Here is a 15,615-nt window from a genome sequence, read left to right on the forward strand (position 1 = left end):
ACATGACATAATTATACATAAATAAATGTGTGAATAAATAAGTAAATATAAAATAAATAAATACATAAATAGATAAATGTGTGAATAAATAAGTAACTATTGAAATAAATAAATAAATAAATACAATAAGCCCTGGAAAATTGCTAAATAAGTTTCTACTTTTGTTTATTAACATATTTCAAGATTTATTTATTTTCTGAATTTCCACAATTCTTCATTAATTTATTTCTGCATTTCAACATTTTTTTATTTCTGCATTTCACATTTCTACAGTACATTTCTTTGTCGCTGTATGCTGATAAGGTAGGCGGTCCCAGCCTTAGTCGAAACCGTGATTGGTTAAATGAAGTGAGATTGTTTTGACTCAACTAGTTATGCCTTGGCGTGTAATTTCTCCTGTTTCGCAACTATGGTGTATTTTTTTTTTTTTTTACAAGCTGCCGCTAATGAGTTAAAATCATTATCCGGTGAAATTAAAACCTTCGCAGTAAATGACTATGTTTTATATCGAGTCAAAAGATTAATGGACGATTTAGTTCAGCTTGATGCTGAGATGGATGTTGACCTTAACCAAACTGTGTTTGACGGTCTTCAAGAAGCTTTCTGCGAACTTCATATCCTCACGCAGAAAGAGGAAGATCGATTACTTAGATCGATTGCTTCTGTCTGAGGTGCCCTGCGGCCCAATCCAGGTTTCAACTAAGGCTGGGACCGCCTACCTTACCAGCATACAGCGACAAAGAAATGTGGATATTGAGAAATAAATAAATGTGGAAATGCAGAAATAAATAAATGTAGAAATGCAGAAGTAAATAAATAAAGAAATGTGGAAATTCCGAAATAAATAAATCTTGAAATATGTTAATAAACAAAAGTAGGAATATATTTAGCAATTTTCCAGGGCTTATTGTATTTATGTATTTATTTATTTATATATTTACTTGTTTATTCACACATTTATTTATTCCTTCAACAAAATTTCTTCCATCATGGTTAGTCCTCCATACTCAGCATCCCAAAATTATGTCTAAAAAAGCGGGAATGAGATGCTGCGCTCTAATGCCACACCGTGACTGGACGTTCTTTTAGACAAAATTTGACCTGAGGTTGTTTCCGGTTCCTGCCTATTTATAATCTTCAGGTGCACCTAATCAAATGACAACACCTGACCGAGGTTATATATATGCCAAAATTTTTGTCATATATTTTTGTCGTGCGAAGAGTGTTCCCATAGCGTTTTCACACAGCATCTCGTTCCTGCTTTTTTAGGGAACAGGGTTACAGCAAAGTAACCCGAGACGTTTTTTATTTTTTTTTTCATTTTGTATTTAGCTTTAGGCTTCGGTTACCAGATTTCACTCACTCACTTATCTTCTATATCGCTTTATCCTGCATTTAGGGTCACAGGCACCTGGAGCGTATCCCAGGAGGCTTAGGGCACAAGGCAGGGTAGACCCTCGACAGGGTGCCAATCCATCTCAGGGCACATACACACACTCACACACCTATTCACACACTAAGGGCAATGTGTGAACGGCAATTAGCCTAACCTGCATATCTTTAGACTGTGGGAGAAAAGCCACCTAGGACAGGGAAATGCAAACTCATGCACACAGAAGACAGGAATCGAGCCTGGCCGAGAATCGAACCAGGACTCTGGAGGTGCAAAGCGACAGTGCTAACCACTACACGACCGTGCTGTTTTACCAGATCATACACATAAAATATATTCAAGTAATGTTTTATATTTATATTTTGTATGTTAAAAAATTTTATACAAAAAAGAGGTCAATGGTAAAGTGGAACCCTCCCCAGTCACCACACACATCCCAAGCAGACCATCCATGTGACGAGATTGGCATACACTGGATCTCCCACCAGTAGTGGGGCACCAGGACGAGATCCAGAGACAGGTCCAGAGGGCCAATTTTTGTGTATCATTTAGTGACAATATGTTCCATATCTTGGCAATATTTCTGAGGTTAAAAAATGCTATCCAAGAAATATTCTCTTTCACTCACTCTCTGAATGTGCTTTAAATGAAAGACTGGAATTTATAATCACACCAAAGTCTTTTAGTGTTGGACTTCTAAAATTACAATGTGATTAAAAAGCTTGCTTCTATCTACATGTGGTCCTATGACTAAAACTTATCAGGATTAAGCAGAAGAAGGTTATTTAACATCCAGTCTCTTTTATCCTTCATGCATTGCATACAATTTTATTAAGCATTTTCTCTCAACTTTATTATGTTTTTTCTTATCTGGTCTTGCTGGGACATATAACTGTGTGTCCTCAGCATACCAATGATAACTAATACCCTGCTTATGAATTATTTTGCCCAGAGGCATGTAAAGAGAAAAAAGCATGGGCCTAAAACCGAACCCTATGGAACACCAAACTCCACATGCAGAACATGCAGAATAGTCACCAATTAAATCTAAATCTGATTTAATAACTGCTAATTTAAAAGATGTTGGAACATACCCACTGCTGAATAAAGAATTTACAGTGGTGTGAAAAACTATTTGCCCCCTTCCTGATTTCTTATTCTTTTGCATGTTTGTCACACAAAATGTTTCTGATCATCAAACACATTTAACCATTAGTCAAAGATAACACAAGTAAACACAAAATGCAGTTTTTAAATGATGGTTTTTATTATTTAGGGAGAAAAAAAATCCAAACCTACATGGCCCTGTGTGAAAAAATAATTGCCCCCTGAACCTAATAACTGGTTGGGCCACCCTTAGCAGCAATAACTGCAATCAAGCGTTTGCGATAACTTGCAACGAGTCTTTTACAGCGCTCTGGAGGAATTTTGGCCCACTGATCTTTGCAGAATTGTTGTAATTCAGCTTTATTTGAGGGTTTTCTAGCATGAACCGCCTTTTTAAGGTCATGCCACAACATCTCAATAGGATTCAGGTCAGGACTTTGACTAGGTCACTCCAAAGTCTTCATTTTGTTTTTCTTCAGCCATTCAGAGGTGGATTTGCTGGTGTGTTTTGGGTCATTGTCCTGCTGCAGCACCCAAGATCGCTTCAGCTTGAGTTGACGAACAGATGGCCGGACATTCTCCTTCAGGATTTTTTGGTAGACAGTAGAATTCATGGTTCCATCTATCACAGCAAGCCTTCCAGGTCCTGAAGCAGCAAAACAACCCCAGACCATCACACTACCACCACCATATTTTACTGTTGGTATGATGTTCTTTTTCTGAAATGCTGTGTTACTTTTACGCCAGCTATAACGGGACACGCACCTTCCAAAAAGTTCAACTTTTGTCTCGTCGGTCCACAAGGTATTTTCCCAAAAGTCTTGGCAATCATTGAGATGTTTTTTAGCAAAATTGAGACGAGCCTTAATGTTCTTTTTGCTTAAAAGTGTTTTGTGCCTTGGAAATCTGCCATGCAGGCCATTTTTGCCCAGTCTCTTTCTTATGGTGGAGTCGTGAACACTGACCTTAATTGAGGCAAGTGAGGCCTGCAGTTCTTTAGATGTTGTCCTGGGGTCTTTTGTGGCCTCTCGGATGAGTTGTCTCTGCGCTCTTGGGGTAATTTTGGTCGGCCGGCCACTCCTGGGAAGGTTCACCACTGTTCCATGTTTTTGCCATTTGTGGATAATGGCTCTCACTGTGGTTCGCTGGTGTCCCAAAGCTTTAGAAATGGCTTTATAACCTTTACCAGACTGATAGATCTCAATTACTTTTGTTATTATTTGTTCCTGAATTTCTTTGGATCTTGGCATGATGTCTAGCTTTTGAGGTGCTTTTGGTCTACTTTTCTGTGTCAGGTAGCTCCTATTTAAGTGATTTCTTGATTGAAACAGGTGTGGCAGTAATCAGGCCTGGGAGTGACTACAGAAATTGAACTCAGGTGAGATAAACCACAGCAATCACTTTTTCACACAGGGCTATGTAGATTTGAAGTTTTTTTTCTCCCTTAATAACGTAAACCTTCATTTAAAAACTGCATTTTGTGTTTAATTCTGTTATCTTTGACTAATAGTTAACGGTTTTTGATGAGCAGAAACATTTAAGTGTGACAAACATGCAAAAGAATAAGAAATCAGGAAGGGGGCAAATAGTTTTTCACACCACTGTAATATTTTCACAGGGGTTCAACAGTTCCGTTATTGCTGGTACTATCTGCTTGAGAAAATGTGTTGGTGTGGAATCTAATGCACAAGGTGTTTATTTTGCAGAAGAGATGAGTGAAATTAGTTCATTTTCTTCAAGGGAAGTAAAGTATTCTAGGTTTAGATTTTTGTTATTTTCTATAAGAGTGGAGAGATGCATCAATCTAGCAACACTAAGTTTTTTATAGTTCAGGATGCTCTCCTTCCTTGCTGTTTAAAATATTAATAATTTAGTTTGATGACATTAACGTTAAAATTTTTCGAGTAGCCTGTTTTAAAGTGTGTAAGTTTCTTATCTCTAATCATTTTCCTTTTAACTGGAGCTACATTATCTAAGGTGTAACAAAATGTTAAATATAAATATTCAGGTGCCTGATCGAGTTCTTTTATGGGGTCAAATGGTGATCGAATCAAAGTTGATATCTCTGGGAGATTACTCTGTGTGGTAGCTGATGTGAATGTATGTTTAATTTGGTAGCGCATTGCGCTAAAAAGGTTTTATATACAGTGTATGCAAACACAATATTATGAAAATTAGGATATATAAGTGGCATGCATATTCTGCAAAGCCACTTTTGAATAAAGCTATTTACAGTGTGGATGTGCTAGTTTGTTTTTCACATAAATACACATTGCCTGGCCAAAAAAGGTTGTCATTTCAGAACTATCAACTTTGTGGAAAAATGGTGGTCAGGATAAAATCACGAATGGAGATCGTCTCAGGTTACTTTGCTGTAACCCTGTGTGCGCACAATAGACAAGGAGGTCTCAGACATAACTTTGGGATGCTGGGATGCTGAGTACATCTAAACTATAAAATCTGACAAATATGTGCGGAAAGGAACAACCTGCCACATCACACACCTGCTGCAAGGGGACACCTCTTGCCAGCGCAACTGATAAGGCAATCCCCCTGTAACATATAAAAACCTGCTCTGATTTATGTCACTGGCTAGCGCGGTGGATGTACTGTAAATCTAAAGAGCACGAACTGGACACAGTAAGTAAAGTCTTTCCTGCTTTGGAGCTGTAATGGCAGAGGACAGGCTTCGAGAACAACTGGGTGCATAGTCAAGAATAGAACCTTCGAAAGATATAGAGAATGCAGAACAAGATCAAAAAACACTTTAGTTTTCTCCAAAAATAGATTTAATTTTACCCTATTTCAAAATGATTCGTAAAAGACTCTCGTGTGAAGCAGTTTGAAGATTCAGTCTGTCTAAACCCCTTCTTTCTGTGAGCCCTCACTGCTGTGATTGGTCAGATGGCGCGGTGATTTATGATTAATCTACCGCTACAGCGTGTGTCGGAAAACGAAATGCCCATGACTATAACTGAAAGACAGTTTTGGAGACCCGTCAATACATAGAAAAGAAGGCGTTGGTTCTACCGTGTAGCGACCAGCTAATTTTATATTAACTGTGGCTACAAAAATCAAGAGGTCTTTTATCTTTGTGTTGGTGTTGCGATAAAAGGCTGGTGAGCTAAAAGGACAAACACTAACATGTAGATAAAGCAAACATGTATTATATAAAACTAAATAAAGTAAATGAAAAAGGTGCACTACAACTAAACAAAGATATAAACAGTATTTACAAACTATATAAATTAAACGGTATGTGTATGTGTGCGAGTGAGGGGAAAATGGCCGAAGTCTGTGTTTATTGTATTTGTGTTAGAGGAGTATGGTTTGGTCTCACCAGAGTTAATGAAGTCCGAGAGGCCGATGACGCAGGATGAGAAGTCAGGGGAATATGTCCAGTACTGGTGTTTCGGGGAGCAGCGGTCTCCAGCGAAATGTTAGGATGTCGAACATCTAACACTTCCATTTGGCCTAGCCATGTAACCCCGCACATATATAAAATGTACAGATACAGCCCTGGCTCTATGATTTCAGGGCATCTGTATCCTGAATTACATAGACGACTGGCCACTCCTTCTCAGGTCTGGCCTCTTTGAGGCGGACTGCGAAGCGCAGCGAGTCCCGCCCCAATCTCTATGAGGGGGTGCTCGGCTCGCCACACTCTTCTTTGGCGCTTCACGCCTGGCAAGAATCGGCCCTGGTCAGCCATGGTGTGCAGGGCAGCACCAGCCTGACCCGCTGCCTGAAAAGCTTTACCCACCAACAAAGATGTTAGTCTACACGGCTTGGTGGGGATTGTGGACTTTTTTAGGAAGGATGAGCTCCCAGGAGAGAGATAGTCCACAAGTGTATCTTCAATCTGGGCATCATCATATAAAACTGTGCTTTCGCATCAATGACATTCGAATAAATCAATGTCAGTAGCATGAAAAAACACAGATGAACACAGCTTATTTCATGAATAAGTTAACTCGTCATGGAGGTCGCCAAAGAAGGGGAGGGACCATCCAGGTGCACCTAATCAAACGACGTCACCTGACCGAGGTTATATGTGCCAAATGTTTGACACACATGCTTCAACAACCGGTCGCGCAACGAGCGTTCCCATAGCGTTTTCACGCAGCATTGAGTGTAGCTTTTAAAAGGGAACACTTAAACACAAAGAAGTTGCATGGTAAAAAAAAAAAAAAAACATTAACAGTTGAAACAATAGCTATGTTTACTAGTGATGAAAAATTTAAAACAGTTTTCCCTTTCTAAATCATTATATATCAATGACCTATGTACAGTATATCTACATGGTGACTTACCAAATGTGTATCTGTCTAGTGACAGCTCTGTGAATTAGGTTTAAAAACCAAACTATGTGTTTTGTGACCAGGAGCCTCATGTACAAAGACTTGGGTTGAATTCATACTAAAACATTGAGTACAGACAAAGCTGTTAATGTGCGTACGCAGTAAAAAAATCTGATGTATGAAACACTGCGTACGCGGAATCCCACGCATATTCTCTTTGTACATCCGAATTAACGTGAAATTGAGTGCACGTGCACGAGCGCAAAACCCCTCCCTGCCTCTTCCTCTGTATAAATATGTTAATGACTCCACTTTGGCAAAAACAAACGAAAAAGCAATGGCAAAAACAAGGAAGAAGAGAAACTTTACAGAATGTGAATTGGAGGTGCTCCTATCGGAGGTAGACCGGAGAAAAACTGTGTTATTTGCAAGTTTGTCCTCCGGAATTATTTTAATACAATTCAATTCAATTTTATTTATATAGCGCTTTTAACAATGGTCATTGTCTTAAAGCAGCTTTTTTTTTTTTTTTTTTAAGAAAAGGAAAGAAAAGAAAATATTTGGAAGTGTGTATGTGTGAGAAAAATGTGTCTAGATAATAATTAGATGAAAGAATGATGAATGAAATGTCTCTGATGAGTAAGCCAAGGGTGACGGCGACGGTGGCAAGGAAAAAGTCCCTGAGATGGCAATAGGAAGAAACCTTGAGAGGAACCAGACTCAATCAGGGAACCCATCCTCATCTGGGTGATAACAGATAGAAATAACATCATGTGTGTTGTGCAGGTGAAAGTTCAATATAACAGAAGTTGTGTAGATTAACATGAAGTCCAGTTCAGCACAGGGAGTCAGTAGGTGCAGAGGGCAGATGGGGTCTGGGTCACTGGAAGCACAGGAGCAGGATGTGTAGCTGGTCCTTCTCTAGATGCCTTAGAAACCTTGCAGGGTTGGCCTTTGTCTACTAAAGCTGGCACAATCTCCAGATGCCTCGGGATGGGTAGAAAAATACAAAAAAGATGGAGAGAATTAGCGTAGTTGCCATTCAGGATAGGTGTACTGGAGTATGAGGTGATGGGATAAGTTACGCGTATGCCAGATTAAAGAGATGCGTCTTGAGTCTACTTTTGAATTGGGAAACCGTGTCTGCTCCCCGAACACTGTCTGGAAGGCTATTCCAAAGTTTTGGAGCTAAATATGAAAATGCCCTGCCCCCTTTTGTAGATTTTAAAATTCTGGGAATTACCAGAAGTCCGGAGTTTTGTGATCTTAAGGAACGTGGTGAATTATAGCGTATCAAAAGACTGATTAGGTATGTGGGAGCTAAATCATTTAAAGCCTTATATGTAAGTAGTACTATTTTGTAATTAATTCTAAACTGAACAGGTAGCCAGTGCAGGGATGATAATATAGGTGTTATATGATCATATTTTCTGGATCTAGTGAGAACCCTGGCGGCTGCATTTTGGACTAACTGTAGCTTGTTTACTGAGGATGCAGGACAACCACCTAGTAATGCATTACAATAGTCCAGTCTGGAGGTCATGAATGCATGAACTGCATCAGATACGGATAGGATACTCCTAAGTTTGGCAATATTTCTAAGATGGAAATAGGCCTTTTTTGTGATATTGGAAATATGATTTTCAAAAGACAATTTACTGTCTAATATTACACCCAGGTCTTTTACTGTTGAGCTGGTAGTAACAGTACATCCTTTTAAACGCAGGCTGAATTGTGAAATCTGTTGTGTGCTGGTTTTTGGGCCGATGAGTAATATCTCTGTCTTATCTGAATTTAGTAAAAGAAAGTTATTGGTCATCCAATCTTTTATGTCATGGACACACTCGGTTAATCTAGACAACTTGGGTATTTCATCTGGTTTTGTTGAGATATATAATTTGGTATCATCAGCATAACAATGGAAACTAATCCCATGCCTTCTAATAATGTTTCCCAAAGGAAGCATGTATATTGAGAACAGCAGAGGTCCTAAAACTGACCCTTGTGGGACCCCATATTTCACTGGTATTACATCAGATGGTACTCCATTTAGATCTACAAAATGGTATCGATCAGACAGGTATAATCTAAACCATTTTAATGCCTGCCCCTGAATACCTATATGATTTTGTAGGCGATCTATGAGAATATTATGATCTATGGTGTCGAATGCAGCACTAAGGTCAAGTAAGACTAGTATTGAGATGCAGCCTTGGTCTGAAGCTAAAAACAAGTCGTTCGAAATCTTAACTAGTGCAGTTTCTGTACTACGATGGGGCCTGAAACCAGACTGAAATTTTTCTAGGATGTTGTTTTCCTGCAAGAATGTGCATATTTGAGCTGATACTACTTTTTCTAGGTTTGAAATCGGTCTGTAATTTGTTAAATTAGATTATTTAAGAAGCGGCTTAATAACTGCCAACTTGAAAGGTTTAGGGACGTGACCTAGACATAATGAAGAATTAATAATGTTTAGAAGTGGCTCTCCAACCGTAAGCATCACTTTTTTATTTTAAAAATCTGGTTGGTATTGGGTCTAACAGGCACGTTGTTGATTTAGCTGAGGTGATATGAAAATAAATTAGCTGAGGTGATATGAAAGCTAATTTATACAGCTACAGCTATAGGCTGAACTTGATCGTGAGATACTATTAGAGGTTGAACCTCCATTATTTTCTTCCTGATACTATTAATTTTTTCATTAAATAAGTCCATAAAGTCTTCTTCTAAACTGTGATGGGATACTCTTTGCGGGCATCTTAGGTTTTGTTAGGCGAGCCACTGTACTAAATAAGAACCTGGGATTGTTTTCTTTTCTTGCTATCAGTTGGCTAAGATGCTCGGTCCTAGCATTCGCTCGAGGTTACGGGTTGCATAGTGCCCATGCTGCTAGTTACCTCATCTAGATCGTCTGCATTTAGGGGTTTAATTAGAAATTGGGATAGATCCGGCAGATACTTGTGAATCTGTCTTTAGTAGTCAGATTCATATTTCTAACAAATTAATAACGTGGGGAGACACAGCTAATCTGTTCTACGGGTAGAGTATATATCAGGAGGTGATGATCTGTGATATCATCACTTTAAGGTAAGATCTCTATATTAGAGACATCTATACCATGGGATATAATTAAATCTCGCGTATGAATAAAGCGGTGAGTTGCTCCATTTATATTTTGTTTAACCCCAAAGGAATTTAGTAAATCCATAAATGCGAGTGCTAAAGCGTCATTAGCATCATCTACATGAATGTTAAAGTCTCCTACTATAAAATATAGCGCGGGTTTATTATGTATTTTACTGAGTGCAACATTAATGATGAGCACTTTAAATGAGTTAAACCTGGGCCTTATTTTCTGAGTAACAGTGAGTACATCATTGTAGATAGCCACCACCACGACCAGTTAGACGGGGCTCGTGCTTATAGAAATATCCTGACGGAGTAGACTCATTCAGACCAATATATCCATTTAGTTTAAGCCAGGTTTCGGTGAGGCAGAGTGCATCAAGGCAATAATCCGAGATCATTTCATTAACAATAAGTGCTTTAGGCGCAAGGGATCTAATGTTGAGAAGTCCAAACTTTAGAGGTAGATTTTGATTACTTATTTGGCCTTTTTCTGATTTTATGGTTATCAGATTGTTTCGGGCAGATTTAACAAATTTATTCTTTTTTCTCACTATTCGGGGAACAGACACAATTTCTATAGGACAAGCTATTATGTGCGTCTATCAGTATGGAGTTGTGATGTGGCTAATGTGATTGGAATCTACGGTATGACTTACCGCCAGTCAAATGGTTTGTAAAGTCCTGGAGATGTTGTCTGAAAGGACCGCTGCTCCAGCTCTGCTAGGGTGCAGGCCATCTGTGTGGTAGAGCCTAGGACGCTCCCAGAAAACATTCCAGTTATTAACAAAGGGTAATCTCTGTTGTTGACACCAAGATTGTATCCATTCATTAAAGGCAAATAATCTACTAAACCTCTCGATTCCTCGCTGAAACGTCGGAAGTGGTCCAGATACGACGATCTTTGTCGTGGGTGATGTGCTGCGGACCTTCTCAACCAGGCTCCTGAAATCCTTTTTTAGGATCTCCGTCTGCCTCAGCCTAATGTCGTTCATGCCAGCATGAAGAACTACAGCTCGAATGTTCTTCCTCAGGGCCGCAGGCACCTGCGTGTGTACGCCTTACCTTTAGCCGTGGTAGCACGCATGTGCCGGACGATGGAGTCTCCGATGACCAACCCGTCGTGTGCCGTCTCGCGGAGAGGAGCAAAGCGGTTTCGGGTCGAGATCTCGAAGACGGGTGGTGGCGGAGGAGGAGAGGTCCTCGCTCGAGGCTTGGCGCGCGTCTTCCGCTGCTGCAGTATCCAGGCCTCGTGGTATCCCGGCGCGGGGGTGAAGGAAACCTGGGCGGGCTGCGTCCTCAGTGCGTTGGACCTGGGCAGAGAAGCACGCGGGGTAGAGGTTGTAGGAGAATTCTCACGCCGAGAATTTACCTGGGACAGGTGAGCGTCGGTCCGCGACGATTCCAGCGTGGCTTTCCGCTGCTGTAGGCGGGCCAGCTTCACCTGTAGGTCGTGGATCAGCTTCTCCACGGCCTCCAGCTCCAAGTCCACCGAGTGCAGCTCCAATGTATCCTCACCTGCACACAGAGGCAGAGACATAACCAACATGGTGTCTAAAAATAGAAATAACCGGTGTGAAAGAGCGTAAACAAACTTGTGATAGCACGGCTAATGGGCTAGCGATGCTAATGGAAAGCCGGCTAGAAGCGGTGTGCTGCAAAACAATTAAAACTTATACGATATAAACTTACACGAAAACGATATAACATGCGTTTCGAGTGAATATATTATAAGATAGTATGAAATACTTATCTGTTATATGTTTACTCTTCGTAAGGGGACGAAAAACTTGAAAAATTGGTCAGGCTGGCGGAGCTTGGAAAAAAGCAAACTTAATTAAAAACAAAATAAAAAAAAAGCTGGAATGATATCTTTAAATACATCACCCACCAAGAAGCCACCCATCGCGCACCCTGCCACCTTGGAGCCTCATCCCAACCATGCTGTTTGTGAGGATGAATGAATCATGGGTTGTCCCAGGCCACCTTGCCACAATATTTGTTAGGCGCATTTGAGCATCACATATTATTTGCACATTTATTAATTGGAAATGTTTCCGATTCACGTATGCAAATTAGTCTTCAGATGGCGCCTTTATAGCAGTGTGTGTGCAGTCGATCGCTCCGATTACATTAGGAAAACCGGCGATCGCTGCAAATTGCGCTTTAATGTTTGGCTGGTCAACTGCATGGTATGGAAACCTTATATAGGCTACCTGCTATACATGCGGATGATCCCGTCCCATACAGCTGGCATTGCACGGCTCAAAGACGACTGGCTTAACCCCGAGCGGTCTGCCAGTTCCCTTTGGAAATAACCAGTTGACAGGAAACCAAGCGTTGTTAGCACCTGTAAGGGAACAGGTAATGCGTGGCTCCTCGTTGTCTCTCTTTCCAAATTAGGACCCAACTCAGCACAGAGCTCCAAGGGGATAGCTCTTGGAAATCTGAAACGGCTAGTAAGCCAGTCATCATCGTGGGCCAGAAAATCACTGTGATCCCTAAAAACATAATTGGTAGAAAAATATTGTGTAAATTAACCCATTTTATCAATTATAAATTAATAACAATGTTTTTCACATGTGTTTGTGCGATACTTTGTAGTGTGCAATTTAACATAATTGCCTCTAGGAGTCGCCAACGGAAATAAAACAAACACACACAAGAAATACACGTACGCCAGACATGAAGTTGGCGTGGAAGAACGCACATTCTCACGTTAATTTCACTGTTAGTATATCCGACCATGAGCGTGAAAACTGGCGTTAGCAAAGTTTTTGTGCGTACAAAACTTTTTTGTGTTGATACATGAGGCCCCAGGCATGCAAGCATAACACTGACTGTCTCATGCATATTTTCAGTTGCTTTTTTGCTGTAGCAATGTTCCTGTAAAATTACAGAAATTTTTCTTTTATATTTTTGTTCGAAGGTTTTGTTGTTTTGCTTTTATAATAGCAAAAAATAACAATAGCCAATCATATATGCAAATATCTTGGTTTGTCATTTGATTTCTTTGTTCTCTTCTTAATTTCTTCCCTTCTTATTTTCCAGGAGGCATATTTGAAACCCGGGAGAATGAGCCAGTAAGTGTGGATGAGTTAGCCTTCAAATTCGCTGTTACCAGTATCAACCGGAATAGAGCAGTAATGTCCAACACCACATTGACCTACGACATTCAGAGAGTGAACTTTTTTGATAGTTTTGAAGCATCCCGTAGAGGTAAGATTTGAGATCATGCTGTGTGGTCTGGACAAATAGTAATAATTTTACTTTGGTTTATTTGTTCCTGTCTTTCTTTTCTTTTCTCTGTTGTCCATTTTCATTCTTCTCCAATTAAACTTCATACTCATTCACTAATTTAATTTTGTTTTGTGTTCTGTTTTTCTACTCTCTTTTTTAATAAAATTTTAAATGCCATAAACATTTAATTATTCCTTTACATTCGTCCTCACTCAGTGTGTGACCAGTTAGCTCTAGGTGTGGCTGCAGTATTTGGTCCTGCTCATAGTTCCACAGTGAGTGCAGTTCAGTCCATCTGTAATGCCCTGGAGGTCCCACACATCCAGACCCACTGGAAACATCCTTCTGTTGGCAGCAAAGACACCTACTTTATCAATCTCTATCCGGAGCACAGTTCCATCAGCAGGGCCATTTTGGATGTTGTGACCTACTATAAGTGGAAGACTATAACAGTTGTGTATGAAGACAGCATAGGTGAGTCACAGAGACATGTTTGTGATTGTTTATGAGTATATCCCCCTTTTTGTATTCAGAGCTTTAATTTTCCCAGCAGAATTTTGTAAGATTTTTCCCACCATGGTTTTAAATTTTATGTGTCATAGGAGCTTAATAGGAAGCACAACATTTTACTTTAAGCATTGATCTTTTCAAGACTAAGTTAATAATAATAATAATATATTTTTTGGTTGTTAATTTTCTTAAAGCACATAAATTTGTATATTTGGCACACAAAAAATGATTAGTTATATATATATATATATATATATATATATATATATATACACACGACTTGGACGTCCATGAATTCCTTTTGTTCCTTCGTTTATTTTCAACATCAAACGTTTAACACTTCTTACAGTTTTCTTGCATAAATCCACTATGGTTACAACTTATTGTAACAGTTAACCCCTAGAGGGCACCAAAGCGCCTGGGTTTGTTTATTTTATGTTGTAGTTTGTGTTTTAGTTGGACTGCGTGTCCCAGACTGCACCTCGGTCAGGTGACGTGGGAATTCACCTGAATTGAGGTAAGATAATTAAGTTAATTATAAAGAGCCTGACTGGAACGCACGGGCCGAGGAGGCCTGGCAGGACGGTGACGTGGATTTAACGGAGGAGGACTACACGTTGTTGGCACAGCAAAACAGAGAGCGCATTTCCGACCTGCGGGAGCAGGTGGCGCTACTCCAAAGGCTGCTCGTCCAGGTTCGAGAGAACCGCGATGTAGCTCCGGATACTCTCCCTCTCTCTAATCTGGACAACGCACTCCTCCTCCCGCTCCCGGCTGTAGTCAACGCGGAGGTCTACGCGCCGCGGCTGCCAGACACATTTACTCCACCGTCGCCGCCTCTGCCAGACATGGGAAACGTCGCTCCCGCTCCACAGCCGCCAAGCGTCGCGTGCGGCACTGCCGATCTGCCGCCTCCAAGCTGCACGAACATCGAGCCATCGCTGCAGCTCTGCCGCCGCCGCCCAGCTCAGCGAGCGTCGCTCCAGCTCCGCCGCCCAGCTTAGCGAGCGTCGCTCCAGCTCCGCCGCCGCCGCCCAGCTCAGCGAGCGTCGCTCCAGCTCCTCAGCCGCCGCCGAGCGTCGCTCCAGCTCTTAAGCCTTGCCCACGAGAGGGGATCGACCGCCTCGGTATTGGGGGTCTAGACTGGGACCGCTGGGGAGGGAGTCCGGGTCCTCCGGTAACGCTCCGGAGGAGCGTTTTTTAGGGGGGGGTACTGTAACAGTTAACCCCTAGAGGGCGCCAAAGCGCCTGGGTTTGTTTATTTTATGTTGTAGTTTGTGTTTTAGTTGGACTGCGTGTCCCAGACTGCACCTCGGTCAGGTGACGTGGGAATTCACCTGAACCGAGGTAAGATAATTAAGTTAATTATAAAGAGCCTGACTGGAGCGCAGTCAGGCGTCTAGCTTTAGTTGTTGTCCTTTGAGTTGATTTATGCCTGTGTTTATTTTATGTGTTGCCTAAATAAAAGCCGTATACTAAACCGCCAGCTCGCCTCCTGCACATTATGCCACGCTCACACAGACATCAGAGGAAGATTCATGACACTTATTTGCTGTATCTTGACAAATTGTGATTTCAGTCATAACTTTTTTAGCTTACGGTCAAAAGCTTGTGTTCTCCAAAACTTGCGCATCTTAACAACTTCTACCATGCGTAAATAATCATGCAACTACGCAATTACAGAATAACATAACTAGACATACGCAGAACAAACTAATATAAACTGAAAATATACAGCATAATATAACACAAATTATGATAATCATAAATGAATGTTCAAATAATAAATTACGAAATATGGCTCTTACTGTACATTTTAAGCCGCTTCATGACAGGCAAAGAGGCTGACAATTACATTTCTTTTTTTTTTTTTACCATGTTTTACCATTCACATTAATCGTCGCTTTAAACCTTTTAAATGTATATTATTTGCCTTAA

General features: G+C 40.6%; 1 protein-coding gene across 8 annotated transcripts in view; it reads left to right on the plus strand.

Annotated features, from left to right (window-relative positions):
• Positions 1–15,615, plus strand: part of grik1a (glutamate receptor, ionotropic, kainate 1a) — a 75,574-nt gene that overhangs the window by 25,357 nt on the left and 34,602 nt on the right. For 6 of the 8 annotated variants that reach the window (XR_008355583.1, XM_053475753.1, XM_053475754.1 and 3 more), the window contains exons 2-3: positions 12,979–13,146; positions 13,384–13,641. Coding sequence is in view for 7 of the 8 variants with exons in the window: in XM_053475753.1 (XP_053331728.1) it covers positions 12,979–13,146; positions 13,384–13,641 (426 nt within the window). In the remaining variant the exon portion in view is untranslated. Of the gene's footprint in view, positions 1–3,831; positions 3,879–12,978; positions 13,147–13,383; positions 13,642–15,615 lie in introns of all 8 variants that reach the window. The other 2 variants (XM_053475755.1, XM_053475756.1) reach the window with 2 other exon arrangements.

The sequence above is a fragment of the Clarias gariepinus genome, chromosome 17 (genome assembly GCF_024256425.1).
Source record: "Clarias gariepinus isolate MV-2021 ecotype Netherlands chromosome 17, CGAR_prim_01v2, whole genome shotgun sequence".
In the NCBI taxonomy this organism is placed as follows: Eukaryota; Metazoa; Chordata; class Actinopteri; order Siluriformes; family Clariidae; genus Clarias; species Clarias gariepinus.